This window comes from Crocuta crocuta, unplaced genomic scaffold, assembly GCF_008692635.1.
Source record: "Crocuta crocuta isolate KB4526 unplaced genomic scaffold, BGI_CrCroc_1.0 scaffold235, whole genome shotgun sequence".
NCBI classification, from domain to species: domain Eukaryota; kingdom Metazoa; phylum Chordata; class Mammalia; order Carnivora; family Hyaenidae; genus Crocuta; species Crocuta crocuta.
Genome location: NW_027531285.1, coordinates 2917627 through 2937307, shown reverse-complemented (window position 1 = coordinate 2937307; position 19681 = coordinate 2917627). Strand labels below are relative to the sequence as shown.

General features: G+C 38.7%; 1 protein-coding gene across 1 annotated transcript; it reads left to right on the top strand.

Annotated features, from left to right (window-relative positions):
• The first annotated feature begins 554 nt into the window (after positions 1–554).
• On the top strand, positions 555–18945 carry PSKH2 (protein serine kinase H2). Its single transcript, XM_077771329.1, has 3 exons — positions 555–739; positions 5008–5674; positions 18640–18945. Exons 1-3 carry the CDS (start codon positions 555–557, stop codon positions 18943–18945), a joined length of 1158 nt encoding a protein of 385 aa, XP_077627455.1.
• The last annotated feature ends 736 nt before the right edge of the window (positions 18946–19681 follow it).

Below are 19681 nucleotides of genomic sequence, written 5' to 3'. Positions count from 1 at the left end.
CCAGAGGAGAGACTTTTCCAGCTATCAGAGAGTTAGTGGAGTACCAGAAACAGAGTAGTGTGTTTAGTGCAATAGAGTACAGTAATATTATGTACTTTAAATATTAAAAGCTCTGACAGTTTAAAGTATATATATGCATATATACATATAATATTTCATGTCATCTGGATATGAGGTCAGCCTTGGAGACAAAGTCCTTTACAGACATTATCTCCTTCATAGATTCATACAATTTTTTATGTTCACATCTTCACTCTACAGATGAGAAAACTGAGGCCCAGAGAATGAGGCCCAGGTTCCAGACGTTTCGTCCATCCAGTTTGCTTTTACCACGTCAAACTCTACACATAGATAGGTGAGCAGTGACGATAAAGGCTGCCGAAGGGCAGCGGGGGTCTTCTGAAAGCAGTTTTCCTAACAAAGGCCCACAGCGGGGCTGCTTCCCTGGTCCGCTCCGGGGCGGGTCACTCTGTCCCGCCCTCCGTCTGCTGCTGCGCGGATAAATGCGCGGTGGGGCCTTGCGCCCCGGGGCCCTTCTCGGGAGCGCGGCGGGCATGGGTTGCGGCGCGAGCACGAAGGTGGTCCCGGCGCCGCCGGTGCTGCCCCGGGTCAAGCAGGAGGCCCCAGGCTGTGGTAACTGCAGAGGCGTAGAGCCCGGGCCGGAGGCGGCGGCCGAGGCGGCTCGCAGGATGCAGGTGGCCCGCTTCCGCGCCAGGTTCGATCCGCGTGTCCTCGCCAGGTAAAGCGCCAGGTTAGGCACTGGCAGAGGGGCTGGCCTGGGGCTGGGTTGAGGAAGGTAACCACAGAACGAGGTAGCCTTAGACGGGCTTCTTTCTGCTGCTGGGCCCCAGATGTCACTAAATTCTTTCTCTGCCCTTTTGAGATGTTAAGTCTTCCACAACCCAGGAATGCCATTCCCTTTGAAATGTAATCATCGGGCCGCTCTCTCCCGCCTCTGTGGGAAGGGGGGAGCCTAACTTCTGTGAGCCCCGATTAGCAAACACAGATGGCCGAGTCCCGTTGACCACCTTCCCCGCCAGGCTAATGTGCCCTATTTTCCATTAGCTCGCCCAGTGCTGAAAACTCTCTTGCCTTTTGTTTAAACAGTTTAAGTCAGTCTCCCTGCCCTACTGCAGTAGTTTTGACTCCAGTTGGAAGAGTCTGGAATAAAGTCTTCACTGGTTTTAACAAGTGTTGGGCAAATTCGCTTTGACACCTCTGAGCAGAGAGGGCAGAGGATTTGGAAGATTCTAGACTGAAAGTGGAGGAGGAACAGCAGCAGGAAAGGGAGGGGATCCCTGAGGAAGGCCTCTCAACCCCTACAAGGCTGATGGATGAAAGCTTTGCCATAGATATGCTGAGGCTGGGTCCAGACAGGCCTTGGTTTGTGAAGTATCTTTGCCACATTCTGGAAAAGGAGACCATAATCCGTGGGATAGAAACAAGTCTTTGAGGGGCGCCTGGGTGGCTTAGTCCGTTAAGCGTCCGACTTTAGCTTAGGTCATGATCTCGCGGTTCGTGGGTTCGAGCCCTGCGTCGGGCTCTGTGCTGACTGCCAGCTCAGAGCCTGGAGTCTATTTCAGAGTCTGTGTCTCCCTCTCTCTCTGACCCTCCCCTGCTCACGCTGTCTCTCTCTCTCTCCTAGAAATAAAAAAAAAAAAAAAGGAAACAAGTCTTTGAATCAGCCAGACTTGAGATCCACTCCTGTCTCTTCTCATGTGTAACTGAGAATGTTCCTTAGCCTTTCTCCCTCCTCAGTTTTTGCCTCTGTAAAGTGGGACTAATAATAGTATCTACGCCATATGAGTGTTGTGAGGATAATTAAAGTCATAAATGCAAATTATTCTGCATGTTGCAGGGCACAAGCATTTATTTAGATATTAGTGCAGTACTTATTATTGTCTTCATAAGGCACATATAGGACTTAGCTGACTCTGTAAGAAATGAGCAAGGATGGTGGGTTGGTTGGCCTGAAAAATAGCTTCCTCAGCGTGTACCATGTTGGACACGTAAAGAAAATCCTCTTGCACTCTGGAGGGCTTGGTGGGTGGCTCCACTGGCTTCTCAGGGACACTTCTAGCCCTAGAATTGAATGCTTACTTCATCACAGTGTTGTGAACAGAGTCTATGCCGAGCCATTTCCTGGCCTACTTGGGAACTTCAAATACAAAGATACCTTGTGGATTAGTCCAGTAGCTGCTAAGCTTAGAGAAAAGTTGGCTGATCCGATTGAACTTGAATCAGAATGGACATGGCATCTTATGACTAAACTGGTTAGATGGTAGCTCTGGTCACGTGTAGCCAGAGAAATGAGGCTGCTGTGGTCCCAGTCTTCCGCTCTCATAACCCCCATCTGCAGAGTAGTCCCGGTCCTTTAGGTGTGAAGGGGCATAGAGGTGGAGGGTCACGACACTATAAGGGCTCTAGCGACTAACTCAAGGCTCTTTCCCTGATGAGAAGTTGAGTCCCAGAAGATTAACTGACTTGTCGAAGTTAGAGGCAGAATTGAGTCTAGATACAGTTGTCTTTCTTCTCCATTGTCAACCCACTTATAACTTGCAGAATGGAGCTGATAGAATTCAAGTCTGACTATATTCACTTTCTTCTTGGGAGTTCATTACAATTGCTTCTATCAAATAGGTTGTGACATTATTATCATTTCCATGTATCATTTTTTATACATGTTCAAAAAATCCCCAGTTTGTAGCAGCTGAAGTTAAAGTGATAATTTCAATTTCTGTAATTTCTAGGATAATATACAATTTCACCACCAACAAAATTAACTTTAAGGCTGCTCTGTTGGGTGATGGGGAAGAGTGGAGGAGTGGAAGGCATGGAATGGGCTTGTAAATGCCTTCTCTGATGCTTGATTTGATCCTTAAAAGTTTTCAAAATATATGTAATAGTTTGGAGACAATATGTATTCAATGAATGATTCTTTCATTCAACAGTTATTGCTGTTTCTTCTGTGCCGGGCACCGCATAAGGTCTAGCCACTCAAGTCATAAAAATATCACCATCCATAGCCATCAGGGTCTCACAAGCAAGGCTACAGTTACTGGAATATGTTATGGGACATTTGTTATTCAATCTGCAACCATTTATTTCCACTACTCTACATTTTGGCTTAAAGCCTGTTTCCTTCAGTGCCAAATTACTTGCATTTTTTTTCAAGTATTTGGTATGAAGGCCCCTTAACAGTATTGAATAAAGCTCCTTTTATTTAAGCAAAAGAGTGTAGTTCTTCAGAGATGGTAATTCGTCTGATAGCTGATGATTAATTCCATGAGCAAATGAATTTGCCTGCAGTTTTGAGGGCAGAGTGATAAATGAGTATCTGCAAAGTGCTTTCAACCACATTAGAGGTAAACGTAAAACTTGTAAAATTTGCAAAGCAATAGAATTTGAAATGCCTGTGATTATTTTCAAAATCAACCTGAAAGTGCATGTGAATATAAAAGCAAAGTTGGAAAGAGAAGAGGTGACAGAATCCGTTTAAGATGAGTAAATTGTTATCTGTTTTGATAAAGTAATTGGCCAGAAAATTAAATTCACTGCATAGAACAAAGCTGTTTTCAGTAAGCTGGGATAGCCAAATGCCATTTTTATCCAGTAACTACAGGAATATAAGGAACAGAGAGTGGGGGGGTGGGGGGGAATTACTGGAAGAATAAACTCAGTAAAAAGAAATAAGGCTATATAAAGCACAGATTGAGATTTGTATTTGAATCTCTGGTATTGAGTATGCAACTTAAAGAATTACCTTTTCCCTGCATACTCCCTGAGCACATTTCCATTTGCTGGCATCCTTTCCTGGGGGAAGTTTTAATAAAGTGGAAGAGCACCAAATTCCAATACAAGTAAGGTGACCTGGGTTCTCATCCTCAGTCTAGAACTTTAACAATCAGTTAGCTAGCCTCATCTTCAATTTTCTCATTTGTAAAATGAGGGGTTGGGTTAAATCATTCTCTAATGTTCTTTCCAGATGTAAATTCATAGTTCTAAGTCTAGCACTTTCTCAACATTTGTTAAATAGAAGGTTAAACTTGATAGAACTCTTAGATGGGCATAGACATTTGCACAGATAATTCAAATTCAAGATCACCAGGCTTTGGAATCCTAGCTGACCTCCTGACCTTTCTGAGAGATAATTATTTACACATTAACATATATCCCATGTTAAAATTCTGTTTCCAGTGCAAGTGCTAGTGCAGAGGGGCAGGTGGGAGGAAACTGGTTCTAACACCAACCCCACCAGATGTGTTTACCTAATCAGTGGTTATCTATTAAGGTGCTACCTTGGATGAGATCAGCATGTGCCTGGGACTGAGGGCTCACAGTCAAGTAACCGGAAGAAAATTCTTTGTATCCTGTCTCTTGATATGATTTCCTTCTTCTTATGAGAAATTACAAACAGGATTAAGCTTCTTTTTTTAATTTTCTCCACCTGGTTTGGTTGTTGTTGTTGTAGAATAATAAAAACAAGTGTTGTGGGGAAGAAAGAAAATGGTAGAGAGTAATCCTAAAGTTCTTCAATGAAATTTTGGTGAAATACATTTGAAGAGGTTAGATTTAAATCCTATCCATTTCAACTACAATCTGTGTGGCCTTGGGAAATGTCTTAACTTTTTTTATTCATAATTTTCTTACCTGAAAAAGGGGGATAGTGTTATATTAACCAATACAGGTAATGTCAGAAGAATTTTTTAAAAATAGATTTTCTTGCACAACGATAAATGTATAATAAATGGTAACTAACTGTTGTTATAAAGACTGTTGTTTTAATAGTTATCTTTCCACCAACTAATTATTTTTATATCACTTACCTGCATTTCAAAGAAGAATCTGGAGAGGGTTTCGAAAGTAATAAATACAATTAAGCCATAATGAACAAGGGAATTGGATGAGGGGATATAAAGATAAAACGAGATGATGAAAAGCACCAACTTAGAGAATTTTAAGAATCATCAGTTCACAAGATAACAGATTTGGCTTTTCTTCCAATAGATATGACATCAAGGCTCTTATTGGGACAGGCAATTTCAGCAAGGTTCTCAGGGTAGAGCAGAAGACCACCAGGAAACCTTTTGCAATAAAAGTGATGGAAACCAGAGTGAGAGAAGGCCGAGAAGCATGTGAATCAGAGCTCACCATCCTGAGGCGGGTTAGCCACCGTTATATTGTCCAGCTCGTGGAGATCTTTGAGGCCCAGGATCGAGTTTACATGGTGATGGAGTTGGCTACGGGAGGAGAGCTCTTTGACCGACTCATTACTCAGGGATCCTTTACAGAGCAGGACGCCGTCAGAATTCTCCAGATGGTTGTGGATGGCATCAGGTATCTGCATGCATTGCGAATAACCCACAGGGACCTAAAACCTGAAAATCTCTTATATTATCATCCAGGTGCTGAGTCGAAAATTTTAATCACAGATTTTGGTTTGGCACACTCTGGGAACAAAAGTGGAGACTGGACAATGAGAACACTCTGCGGGACCCCAGAGTACATAGCCCCTGAGATTTTGCTAAGGAAACCTTATACTAATGCAGTGGATATGTGGGCTCTTGGTGTGATCACCTATGTTTTACTTAGTGGAGTCCTGCCTTTTGATGATGAAAACCACACAAGACTTTACAGGAAGATTCTGAAAGGCAAATATAATTATACAAGAGAGGTAAGAAATCATTTTAATTCTTATTAAGTTAGTCTATTGCAGTTTCTCAATCTCAGGACTATTGACATTTAGAGCTGGGTGATTCTTTACAGAGGGGTAAGCCAGGGGATGGGAGTGGGGCTTTCCTGTGCTTTGCAGAATGTTTAGAAGCATCCTTGGCCTCCACTCCAGCCTCTATACACTGCTGGTAGGCACTGGTAGCTACTGATATCTAGTAAATACACTAGATTCAACACCTTACTAAAGTTGTGACAACAAAAATTATCTCCAGACGTTGTTAAATGTCCCCTGTGGCGCAAAACCACCCCTGGCTGAGAGCCATTGGTCTGAAGGTGGCAAGAGCCTTGATTACTGTGTTGTCTGTGGTCAGCACATGGTAATGATAATTAAGTAGACAAGTTAGTTTATCTGCAGTTTTTTTTTTTTTTTTTTATCAGCTGAGTAGACTAATGTGTACTCAGAAACTCAGCATGATGCTTGGATGTTTGGTGGGAGATTCTCTCTGCCTTGAATCTAGATGATCCTAAGCCCTTTGTGTGATATAATGTTTCCTCAGTGAAATGTTTAACCTCACAGCTTGTGTAAAATGCATCCACTGTTTAAACTTGGAACTCCCAGTGTTCATGAAGGTGTTCACTTCTTGTTGTTTTGGGTAGAGAAGGAAAGTTGTCAATGCTTGTGTGTCGAAAGCCTGACAAAGGGGAAATTCACTTCATGTTTGGCAAATGACCAAATATATTATCTGTTTAATTACAAAAGGGTTCTTTTGCTCATAAAAAAATATTGATAGTTTGATTATATCTACTTAAGTTATAGCATTTGTATGTATAACGTCTTACACAAAATCAAAAGCTTAAGAATAAATATATATATTATATTTTCTATACTTTGACAGAGATTTAATATCTTTTAAAAAATTGTTTTTATTTATTTCTGAGAGAGAGAGACAGCATGAGCAAGGGAGGGTCAGAGAGAGAGGGAGACAGAATCTGAAGCAGGCTCCAGGCTCTGAGCTAGCTGTCAGCACAGAGCTCAACGCAGGGCTAGAACCCACGAACCATGAGATCATGACCTGAGCCAAAGTCGGACGCTTAACCGACTGAGCCACCCAGGCACCCCTGACAGAGATTTAACATCTTATTGTACATGTATGCATTATAAAAACTCATCGAAATTGGTAATTGAGAACTATGACTTACATAGGGAAGTAGGAAAGGATGGGGGGAATTCACACACAATTCAGTACCATTGATTATTAAAAATTTGAAAAATGTTCAGCCTCACTAATATCCAAAAAATGCAAATGAAAACAGTCTTTAAAAATTTTTTTATATCAATGAAGATTTAAAAAAAAACTCTTCAAGTCAATTCATTGTTGCTAAGAGTACTAAGAGATCTAACATCTCATTCACTGCTGGCGGAGAGAAAATTTTACAGATTTCTTGGAATGTAGATTGAAATATGCATCTGGAACTTTTAAAAGTTTATATATTTTGATCTGGTAATTCCATTTCTAAGAATCTAAGGAAATAATCCCAGATGCAGCAAAGGTTTCAGTATAAAGACGGTCATTGGAGCTATAGTTAGTTACAAAAGTGGATAATTGAAAAAAAAACCCTAAAAGAATATTTACGTAAATTATGGGACATCCATACAATAGAGTATGATAGTCTCTAAATTAGGCATGCTTAAAAAGTTGTACAGATAATAGAAAATGTTCACAGCATACTAGTGAAATAAAAGTGAAAATAAAAATGCAGAATACAAACTATGTATAGAGTATGATCACAATCAGGTGGAAAAATGTATGCATAGGAAAAAGGCTTAAAAGAAATACAGTAAAATGTTAATAGAGCTCATTTCCTGGTTTGGGGGATTATGGATCATTTTGGTTTTTTTAATAATGTGGTTTTTTAATAATTTGAATATCTTTGTGTTTCTGTTGTTCTTTTGTTTACAAAGAATATGTATTTCTGTTTTGGCTCTGTGACTCTTCTGTTCTATGTAATGCTGGGTGGAACTGCAGTCATTGGGGCTTAACTGTGATGGAACAGCAATGACGGTCCTTCTAATGTCTGACATCTTGATGAGGATGGCTGGAAATGTGGGCTCAACTAGGTCACCAGAATCCTTATTCCCACTCCTCTCTGTGCTTCACAGGACCTTCTCTTCTTGGGGGCTTCTCCATGGAGTCTCTCCAGCAGAGTAGTCAGACTTTTTACAGCTTGTTTTAGGCTTTCCAAACAGGAGTATTCCAGGAGGGAGACAGTGGAGGTTGCCAGTCCTCTTCAAGGCTGGGCTTGGAAATGGCACTGCATTACTTCTGCCTCATTGTCTTAGGCTAATCCAGATTCAGTGTGGAAGGAGACTACATACAGTATGGCTGTTGGGAGTGTGGTTTATTGGACCATATTCAGACAAGATATCACTATTGCTTTTTTAAAGTGCAAGAATAATAAGCAAATATCTTCAAGAAGTCCTTTTATCATGTTTAATTCAGAGGGTTTCTAGAGTTGTGTTCCCCTAAAGGCCGAGAAACCAAAGAAGATGATTCGTATTTAAGTGACTTATTAAGGGTAAACTCTCAAGGAGACAGGTAAGGGAGCCAGGAAAGCAGGACAGGAAAGATGAGGAGGGCAAGGCTGTAAAGGTCAGCCTCATTCTGCAGGGAAGTATTCTTTTTTTAAATTTTTTTAAATTTTTTTTAAATGTTTACGTTTTAATTTATTTTTAGGAGAGAGAGAGAGAGAGAGAGAGACAGCGTGAGCAGGGGAGGGTCAGAGAGAGAGGGAGTCACAGACTGAAACAGGCTCCAGGCTCTGAACTGGCAGTCAGCACAGAGCCCGACGCGGGGCTCGAACCCACGAACCGTGAGATCATGACCCAAGCTAAAGTCGAAAGTCGGACGCTTAACCGACTAAGCCACCCAGGCACCCCTGCAGGGAAGTATTCTTAAGCATTCTTCCAACCTGAGGCAGGGGAGCTGGCTTTCCCCTCTCTCTTAGTCATTGGGGGTGATGGTGGTGGGGAGCTGATGATAAATTTTTACATTCTCTGGGGCTCAAAGGCAAGTAGCTCCAAAAGCCCCAGAATGGTCACTGAAAAAATCAAGGTATTGGGTTTTAGAAGCAAAACACTCCAAGGGTGCCTGGGTGGCTGAGTCGGTTAAGCATCCAGCTTTGGCTCAGGTGATGATCTCACAGTTTGTGAGTACGAGCCCTTCGTCGGGCTCTGTGCTGGCGCTCAGAGCCTGGAGCGTGCTTTGGATTCAGTGTCTCCCTCTCTCTCTGCCACTCCCCCACTCATACTCTGTCTCTTTCTCAAAAATAAATAAACATTAAAAAAAAAAAAAGAAACAAAGCTTCCAAAGGAAAGGAGTATGGGTACATACAGAAAAGAGGGACTCAGGGTCCGTTTGGAGCACTGACATCATCTCCATGGTGCATGCTCTGTTTCTTGAGGAAATACCTGTTTGTAGCCCCAGATATCATATAACACAGAGTAAGACAGTGGCTGCTTATAAAATGTTACTGGATTTATATCCTGTGTTTGTCAGGTACCCATGTCCATCATATTAACATTTTCTTATAGTATTACCAAGTGTTTTAGTCATCTCAAGCTGCTATAACAAAATACCACAGACTGGGTGGCTTAAACAATAGAAACTTATTTCTCACAGCTCTAGGGCCTGAGAAGTTCAAGACCAAGATTCTAACAAGGTAGGTTTCATTATGAGTCCTCTTCTCCTTGTAGGCTGTTGCCATCTCATGGTGTACTCTCCTTGACCTCTTCTTTGTGTGTGTGGAGAGAGAGAGATGGGGGGAGGATGAGGGGGCGAACTCTGTGGTGTCTCTTCTTGAAAGGCCACTAATCCTATTAGATCAGCGCTCCACCCTTAATGACCTCATTTAACCTTAATTACTTCCTTGGAGGCCTCATCTCTAAATACAGTGTTACAATGGTCTAGGGCTTTGACACATGAATTTTGGAATGACACAAACATTCAGTCCATAACATCAAGGAAACACATGTTGATAGATGTAGAAAAGCATATCACATTTTCTCTGTCATCATATCATTGTATACCTACCACTTATCAACAAGCCTAGTAATTTCTAAATACACCAATTTTATTTAAATACCAGGGTGACCATTAATTCTGGAAGCATAGGTGTTGTAGACAGAATTATAGTCTTCCAAAGATGTCTCTATTCTAATATCCAGAATTTGTATGTGTGTTACCTTACATGGCAAAACAGAACTTGCAGATGTGACTAAATTAAAGATCTTGAGGTGGGGATATTATCCTGGATTATCTTGGTGAACCCAAAGTGATCACAAGGGTCCTTACAGTAGGAAGGCAGAAGGGTCAAAGATAGAGGAGATTTGATGAAGGGAACATAGATTGGAGTGATGTGCTTTAGAAGTAAGCCAAGGAATGTGGGCAGTCTCTGGAAATTGAAAAAAGCAAGGAAAAAATTTTCTCCTGAAACCTCTAGAAGGAACACAGCTCTGCTGACACCTTGATATTAGCTTGTAAAACCCATTTTGACCTGCAGAACTGTAAGATAATAAATGGGTTGTTTTTTAAAGCCCCTTTGTCTATAACTAAAATTCCAAGCGTGACACATAGTGTGAATCATTTCTTTTCTCTAGAAATTTGGTGAAGAAGTGCAATAAATAGGACAAAACTTCCAAAGATTTAAGTGCTGTATGTCTTATGATGAAGAAGAGTGTTGTGTTTAATATATATAGCAGGGATGCATAGGTGGCTCAGTTGGTTAAGTGTCGAACTCAGGTCATGATCTCATGGTTCTTGGGTTTGAGGCTTGAATCAGGCTCTGCACTGATAGTGCTTGGGATTCTCTTTCTGCCTCTCTCTGTCCTCCTCCTCCCAAAATAAAGAAAATAAAACTTAAGTGTGTGTGTGTGTATATATATATATATATATATATATTTTGCTAGGTATNATATACTCTGACTCCACCCATGTATAAGCAAAATATTAGTTATGATATCAAGGTTAAATTCTTCTTGATTTTGATGTGAATTATATTCCTTTTCATGAAACTTTGATGAGCATTCCACCTGTGTTATTCTTTCCCTTCTCTGAATAGTGTTTAGGATTATGAGAAATGCCTTTGTTTTGACATTTAATCTATATGTCATCTTTCTAAGACATTGTTGGCTCTTTGAAGGCTGGGATTCTACCATATTTTCCACTTTTATCTCCAATAGAGAAGCATTTAACAAAAAATAAATGCTTTTTAAAAAATTATTAAGAGATTCTGATTTATAACTACATGGGTAAATGCATCTCAACTGTAACTGCATGGAGCATCAAATTCAAATTTTAATTCATAGTAAGGAGGATTTCAGATAACTAATATCTTCAGTTGCTAAATTCATTAGATTCATTCTGGAGCATTAGTGTGGTTTGGAAAGGTACATTTACTCTACTTACTGGGCTTTGCAGGGTAGAGGTAGCTCTCCTGTCCAGTCGCTTCCTGCAATTCTCAAGGAGAAACCAGGTTGGAAGAACACAGCACATGGTCAAAAAGAAAAAAAGTTATCTATTGTATGAAGGAGGCCTTCACTTATCTACTTTATTACCAGTACCATCATGATGGCTTTCAGCTTGGTGGCACAGCTCATGCTCGAGATAGTAAGTAAAAGACTCATTCACCATTTCTCCCAGAGAAAGTTGGAAAGCATCCTTGTGTGGTCTCCACCCTTCTTGTCAGGCAGGCCTTTCTCAGGCCAGTAAGCATGCTCAGCTCTGGGAATACCCATATGAAACTACTCAACGACCCTGCTCTTTGATCAAGTGATCTTGTCTACATACCAAATATTCTTATGTATCTCTTCAAATGTACGTGGTCTGATACGTGTAGGAACAAAGGCTCAAAGACCATGGAACAAGGGAAGACAGCCTCTTACTACTTACGAAATTTGGGTCAGATTTCATGAAGGAGAAGACATTTATGCTGTGTCTTAGAGGAAGTGTAGGAGTTTCTGAGAGGGAGATTGGTACATTCCAAGTAGACAGAACAACATATACAAAAACACATAAAATGTTATATGTTGCATAGTGAAAAATAAGAATTTTAGAGCATTTGTGTGCAGGTGAACGTATATGTATGTGGGTATTTTGTAAAGCCGTGTAGTGTAGTGGTTAAGGGCACAATCCAGAGCAATGCTTGCTGGTTATACTCCCAGCTCTGTCATTTACTAAGTGTGTAACTTAGGGCATTTTTCTTAATTTCTCTGTATCTCAGTTTCTTAATTTGTAAAACAGTAATAATGATAGTGTTTACCTAACAAGGTGATTGTGAAGATCAAATGAGCTAAAAGATGTCAAGTGCTTGGAATAGTTTCACATATTAGTACATAGTGCTATATTTGTGTTAGCTATTTGCACTACCATTACTATGAATATGGGATACAGAGGGACTACAAGTTTGAATTTTGCTTAAATAAGCTCAGTGCACACTGTACTTACCCAGTACACCATTTCATCTTTTAAATAGAAGAGTGAGAAAAGTGTGGTGTTAACATTTTAATGCTAATGATAAATTACACATTCTTGCCAAGGAGTTGAGAATCATATATTATTGTGTAATTATATTGTACTATATCACATAATCTTTTTTGGTGTGAAATAAGTTGATAATAAAATGAGTCTTACAACCATAATAGCTATCTGGCAAAGTTAAACACTGGTATCAAGTATATATTTTTTAAAAATCCCACATGGATAGTGATAGAAAATGGTCCCCATGTACTTAGATTCACCTATGATTGCCATACTTGTAGGGAAAAAGTTCACTGACGTACTCCCTGAGAAGTAACATATCTGATGGGTTTTGCTCAACAGCCATGACCCTGATTTTCTTTCTATATCCTCATCTCCATTAATATCTCTTATTTTTTCTTTGCTATACTTCTTTTCCATACAGGTTATTAAGTAGGAAAAAGTGAAAGGAGAGCAGAAGACTTGGCTCTTTAATTCCCTTTTATTCTCTTTCCATCATGCCTAGAATTTCAATAATGAAATGAACCACAATTCAGTTAGGTCATAATTCCTGTAGTTTGGTTCCCATTCCTGTGGTTTAGTTCTTAAAAACTTATGTTCACAAAAATGTGGTATTCAACTTTTTAAATGATATTTTTACTTTAGAAGTTGTTTTATGGAAAATACTTTCAATGGTTATAAAATCTATCATAATGTACTTCATTTTCTGCTTATCACTTTTTTCATCTCCTCTCTGACTTAAACAGTTATATACCTTCTTCCCTTAAATTCAGTCACAGTGAGGGGTGCCTGGGTGGCTCAGTCAGTTGGGCATCCAACTTCAGCTCAGGTCATGATCTCAAGGCTTGTGGACTCAAGCCCTGGGTTGGGCTCTGTGCTAACAACTCAGAGCTTGGAGCCTGCTTAGGATTTTGTGTCTCCCTCTCTCTTTGCCCCTCCCCCACTCATTCTCTCCCTCTTTCTCTCTCTCACCCTCTCTCCTCCTCTCTCTCTCAAGAATAAAAAACATTAAAAAAAAAAAGCAATCACAGTGAGTGTTTCTTAGAATCAAAACTATATGCATTACCTTTTTGACTGTGTAGATGTTACCCTTCCTATAAGGGATAGTGATTAGAGTGGAAAGTTATCTGTTTCTTTGATTATGTTGCACTTCTTGACCTTGATATCATGAATGGAATTCACTGAGTTGAAGAGAAAATGACTATTTACATGAAGGTTTTGCAAACCTAGAAATACTTTGTTTTAAAGTTATTCTTATGTTGTTTATATTCTGGTTTATGAGGTTTACAATAGGAACTAGTTCTAAATATATATTATATGTGGGAGACTAAATCAACCGTTAATTTAGGGTTCAAATGCCAATTCAATTTTTTGTCACTGTTACATCCTTGAATGCTTTGAAATGTGATAAGTGCTCAAACAAATTGGGCTCTATCCAAATCGTCTTTAAATTTCAGTGTTTTTCTTCTAAGAAGAACCAGAAGCATCATTTGTCTCAAGTCAAGAACCCCTTCACTCACAAAAATATTCTCTTTATGAGCCTGGTGTAAGATTGAATTGTCTCTTTCTCCATTTGTTTTCAGTAGATGTTACCTGTAATAAACTTGGGTATATCTCTTGACTTTTTCCAGGGTTTACAAATGCCCCAATAGGTAAAGCATTCTGAAATAATTAATTAGCTTTGTCTCTGAGTAGTTTTAGCTTTGGCAAAGATAAAACACAATTTTAAGTCTGCTTTGTAGATTGGGAAGAAAAAAGTTTTAATTTTAAATATTTATAACATAATGTACAGAACCTCCTGCTTGCTGAGCTGAGGAAGAGTGATTTCACCAGTCTACAACTGATAAAGTCATGGAGAGTTCATTGGAACTTTTGGACACATTTACATAAAATTTAATCGCAGAGCTTAAGTGAAATCCTACCAAGGCCACACACTAAAATTATAAGGAAGAGAAATGCTAGTCAGAGAACTGTCATCAGTAAACGTTTTTAATAAAAACTACTATTAAAATTTTTTTTAAGTTTTAATTTTTTTTTATTAATCTCTACACCCAGTGTGGGACTTGAACTTACAACCCTGAGATGAAGAGCTGCATGTTCTTCCGACTGAGCCAGACAGGTGCCTCTAAAAGCTACTGTTATTGAGGAGATAAATGCTACTTTGAGTGCTCTTAGCTCAAGGATTTGAATGGCAGCTTACCATCTACTTAAAAATAGATATTTATAGTTTTCTAAAACTCTGTAATTAAATCCTTCAATAGTTATTACCCTATATTTCAGTAAGCTCTATATTTAGCAAATTTTAACATTAATTACAATCCTTAAAATTTAAGATGTTGAATCTAAACTTTTAGGAACTGTGTATATTATGTGTGTGTGTGTGTGTGTGTGTGTGTATGTTTGTAGGGTCTAGCTTCTTAATAATGACTTTTACTAGTGCTTTTCCATGGGCATTTCTTCAAAGCAACCACATTATGAGTAATTATTCATCAAGAAGTTGGAAAGCACAAAATTAAAATAATTCCTGACTTTTCTGTTTAAAGGTGAAAGAATCAAGACATCAATGGAATATAAGCTACCATCTCCCTAAATTCCCTTTAGTCTTCCAAAGTGAATAAGTAGTGCAATTGTTAGTATTACGTTTTGGTTTTATACCTTCTTTTTGTTATTGTTGTTTTATACAGTTCTGCCTATTTCTATTCAAGAGGACAAATGGGCAAAGAACCAGATAAGGAAAGGAAGAAAGAACAAAGGGGGAAAAAAAGACTGAATTGCTCGCAAATTTTACAATTTATTTGTAACTAAATTAATTGAATGATCTTGGGGTAAAACAAAGGGCTACCATTTTCTTTTTTGTAGTTTGAAGTTTTTATTTAATTATAGTTAGTTAACATATAGAGTAATATTGATTGGAGTAGAGTTTAGTGATTCATCACCTACGTATAACACCCAGTGCTCATCCTAACAAGTGCCCTCCTTAATACCCATCACCTATTTAACCCATAACCCCCCTACCACCACCACCTCCAGCAACCCTTAGTGTTTCTCTATAATTAAGAGTCTGTTTTATGGTTTGCCTCTCTCTTTTTCCCACTATATTCATCTGTTTCATTTCTTAAATTCCACATATGAATGAAATCATATGGAATTTGTCTTTCTTTGACTGTCTTATTTGACTTAGCATAATACACTGTAGCTCCATCCATGTCATTGCAAGTGGTGAAATTTCATTTTTTTTTAATGGTTAAGTAATATTCCATTGTATAGGTATACCACAACTTCCTTATCCATTCTTCAGTCGTTGGACATTTGGGCTCTTTCCACATTTGGCTATGGTTGATAATGCTGCTATAAACATTGGGGTGCATATATCTCTTTGGATCGGTATTTTTGTATCCTTTGGGTAAGTACCTAGTAGTGCAATTGGTGGATTGGAGGATAATTCTATATTAATCTTTTTGAGGAACTTCCATAGTGTTTTCCAGAGTGATTACACCAGTTTGCATACCCACCAGCAGTGAAAGAGGGTGCCTCTTTGTGTCCTTGCTAATATCTGTTGTTTCCTATGTTGTTCATTTTAGCCATTCTGACAGGTGTGAAGTGATATCTTATTATAGTTTTGGTATGTATTTCCCTGAAGATGAGTGATGTTGAGCATCTTTTCATGTGTCTGTTAGCCATCAGTATGTCTTGCTACCTTTTGTTGTACTTAGTTCATTACTTCTTAACACAGAACATTTTTTTGAGGATATACATTTATCATGATAATAGTAAGTGGAATTGGTATGAGAGGTTTTAGATAATTTTTCATCTTTCAGTTCTTTGAATATAGTCAGTGGATGTGTCCACAAAACAACTGAGGAAGGAATTACGTTGTGATTTAATAGTCATAAGAACCAGATAACAAATACACATGATGCTTTATATTTTGAAAACCATTGTTTACATACTTGATCTAATTTGGTTCTAATAGCACTCTTGTTAAAGAGATATGATGATCCCCATTTTTTTGATGAGGAGACTGAGACCCTATGTTTAGAGGTATAGAAGCCTGGACAGCCTGTCTAGTTCAGATCCACTTGCCTCAATCCCAAGCGTTTTCCATATTAAGGTGGGTTAACAGGCTGACTGATGACAGTGTCTCCTAGAGACTGCCGAGAAAAGCCAAACAGAGGAATTTTGAAGCAAAGAGTGGAAATGGCAAAGTGGCTGTCTAGGCTGGTGAACGGACTGAATGATGTCATCAAGTGAGAGTTTGTCCAAGATATGACTGTGATTCAATGTGAGGTCTCCAAATATTTTTTTTTTAAAAAGTAATCTCCATATCCAGTGTGGGGCTCGAAGATTAAGAGTTACATGCTCTACTGACTGAGCCAGTCAGGTGCCCCTCCAAATAGTTTTTGTTCAAAGAAATGTGAGCATGCACACTCAGTTTTTATTCATTTATAAAATATATACATACACGTATATTTATTTCATACTTTATACAACAGAAACAAAATAAATTTTATATTAAAAAGATAAAAATAAAATAGTTCTGGCAGTTTTTTCTATACCTGTCATTTTCTAATGTGTAATATGTAATTGACTCCTAGGTACTCTCCAGTTGTTCTTTATGGCTCAGGAATCTTGTCATTTATAGCCCGTGTTTTAATAATGCATTTTGGCTAAAGAACTTTTTTTCCATGTTACCTTATTTTCTGCAACTGCATTTCAAGTGTATATTCATTTAGAGTCATCTTAATGAGCTCTCCATAAATCTCACTACACATATTTTATATTTTCCAGAAAGATTCAGTTGCTTGTCTTATAATGTTCCATTGGAGACATCTAATTTAACCTTGAGCCTAGATAAATGTGTCTGGATCCAGAGCCAAATAGATGTCTAGCCAAAGCAGAGGATATGCCATTGTGAGTGTCAGCCACTGATGTACTTTGTCTAGACATGCAGTGTTTACATTTTATTTTCCCTGTGTTTGAGTTTTTGGCAAATGTATTCATTTATTTCATACATTTTATTTTGGGGATAAATATTTCTCATATCTCATTTACCTAAGTAAACTGAAGGAAAATAAAAGAGCAATTCCTTTACTGGTTTCTTTTGATTCCAATTCTAGGTTAATAGAATATTAAGAGTTTGGAGACTGTGATATCTGATTAGATTCTGATTTGTCCTTACATGAGGACAAAGACAATAGGTTATAAGGATTTCCTTATCTTTCTTGGGAGATAACTTTTTTAAGTTTATTTATTTATTTTGAGAGAGAGAGAGAGAGAGAGAGAATGAGCTTGTGCGCCTGTGCATGCACAAGTGGGGGAGGAACAGAGAGAGAGGAAGGGAGAGAATCCTAAGTGGGCTCCACACTCTAAGTGCAGAGCCCAATGTGGGGCTGGATTTCATGAACCATGAGATCATGACCTGAGCCAAAATCAAGAGTCAGACGATTAAAAGTCAGTGAGCCACCCAGGTGCCCTGGGGAAAAAAAAAATACGTGTTAACCAAAAATTGCTGCTAGAGATACAACAAATGTACCAGCATTTTTCTCAATGTTTTTCCTTTGTAGATGATAAGGGGTACAAACCTATAGTTTTTCCCTAGATACATGCTATGTATTGGTAGATAATGCAGAAAACAAATGTAAAGCAACAGCTGTCTTTTCTCTACCCTCACAGAAATCACTATGAATTGCTGCCATTGTACTTAAAGTATGTGCAAAAGCTGTAAATATTGCCAGAATAAATCCCTGAACCATCAACTAGCTGGTTGTACATATTACCCCCTGCAGTATCTCAGCTACATGCTGAATCCCATTTGGAGCCAGCTGACTGGGACAGGGAGGGCCCTGTGTGTGTTGAGGAAATGCAGCGCAAGCAGATTCTTTACTGAAGTGCTCTCTTTGTTCTCTCTGGAGGCCGTGGAGATGGAGGCATCCTAAGTCTGGAGTAAGCTTTCAAAGGGAAAGAAAAGTTGATGATTTCTCAATCCATCCCACTTTCCACTCTGGTTCATTCTTGGAGTCACGGGGACTCTACGAGATGATGAGAATGTGGAAAATTCTAACCCAATCCTGGTGTACTTCATGTACATCAGCTGCTTTTCCTTGTCCAGCTTACATAAATGCGACGTGGAAACTCACATTACTAACTGCAGCACCCTGGACAGATTTCTGGAAAGGAATTCTCAGTCACTGAACAGAAAGTTTGGAAGAGAATTTGTGTTTGTTTTTTCCTTTTGCCAAACAGATTTTTTTTTTTGCTTCTCTCAAAAGTGGATTTTCAGATTCACTATATATTTAATAATATAGTATTTAATTTGCTTATTTGAAAAAGCCTTTTGGATTTGATATGCATTGATTTATGTAATTAAGAAGGTTATTCTCTATGTGTGTTTGTGTGGTTTTATTTTATTTTATTTATTTTTCCTTCCCAGCCTTGGCCAAATATTTCGCACTTGGCAAAGGACTTTATAGACAAACTACTTATTTTGGAGGCTGGTCATCGCATGTCAGCCGGGCAGGCCCTGGATCATCCCTGGGTGATCACCAGGGCTGCAGGGTCCTCCATGAAGAATCTTCAGAGGGTCATATCCAGGAACCTCCTGCGGAGGTCATCTCCCCACTCTCGGAGTCCTGAATCTGCACAGTCTTCTAAGTCTCAGTCTTATCACAAATCAAAGCATGTGTGGAGCATGAGACACTTAAGGGTAGAAGAATCATCATTGTCTGCACTTTTGTAAGCAGATAACTTTCAAAATCACTTTACCCAATTTTAAGGCAGACCTATTAACTTCATTAAATGCATTAGGTCAATAGGGAACGTCTCATCATGGTTAAAGCACCTAAATACGCTCCACAGACACAGGGGGATGTGGTTATTGTTGGATAATGTTCACCTTCACTTTAAACATTTTTTGGTCTGTAAGTTTTTTCTGTGTCTCCATGTATTCCCTAAAATATATTTCTGTAAAAGATAAGTAGTATGGTAAATACTAAATATATTTATATAATTAGAAATAGATGAAGAAGGGGAGCCCAAGTGGCTTTGATTTTGGCTTAGTTCATGATCTCACAGTTTGTGAGTTTGAGGCCCCACATCCAACTCTGTGCTGATAGTGGGGAGCCTACTTGGGGTTCTCTCTGTCCTTCTCACTTTGACCCTCCTTTGCTCTCTCTTTCAAAATAAATAAATAACAACTTAAAAAAATAGATGAAGAAAATCTCTCAAAAATTGATGATTAAATAAAATATGAGATAATAGGAATAATGGATATGTATGTGAAGAAATGATGCATCAGAGACATAGAAGGATTAGTTAGAAATGGGGAATAAGTGTATTTATACTGAAATTACTGATTTATATTTAAGACAGTTGTATGGTATTAATAACCATTAGGTAAAACTCAAAGTAATTATAAACATCTGTTGAGTTCACATTTAGTTTGCACATATTAATGGAAATTGCTCATTATGAGG

What these genes read in the sequence shown, in the direction of transcription:
- PSKH2 (XM_077771329.1), top strand. Translation starts at nt 555, where the DNA reads ATGGGTTGCGGCGCGAGCACGAAGGTGGTCCCGGCGCCGCCGGTGCTG. An exon ending in GATCCGCGTGTCCTCGCCAG is followed by an intron (nt 740 to 5,007) that starts GTAAAGCGCCAG and finishes TTCTTCCAATAG; the next exon opens with ATATGACATCAAGGCTCTTA. An exon ending in AATATAATTATACAAGAGAG is followed by an intron (nt 5,675 to 18,639) that starts GTAAGAAATCAT and finishes TTTCCTTCCCAG; the next exon opens with CCTTGGCCAAATATTTCGCA.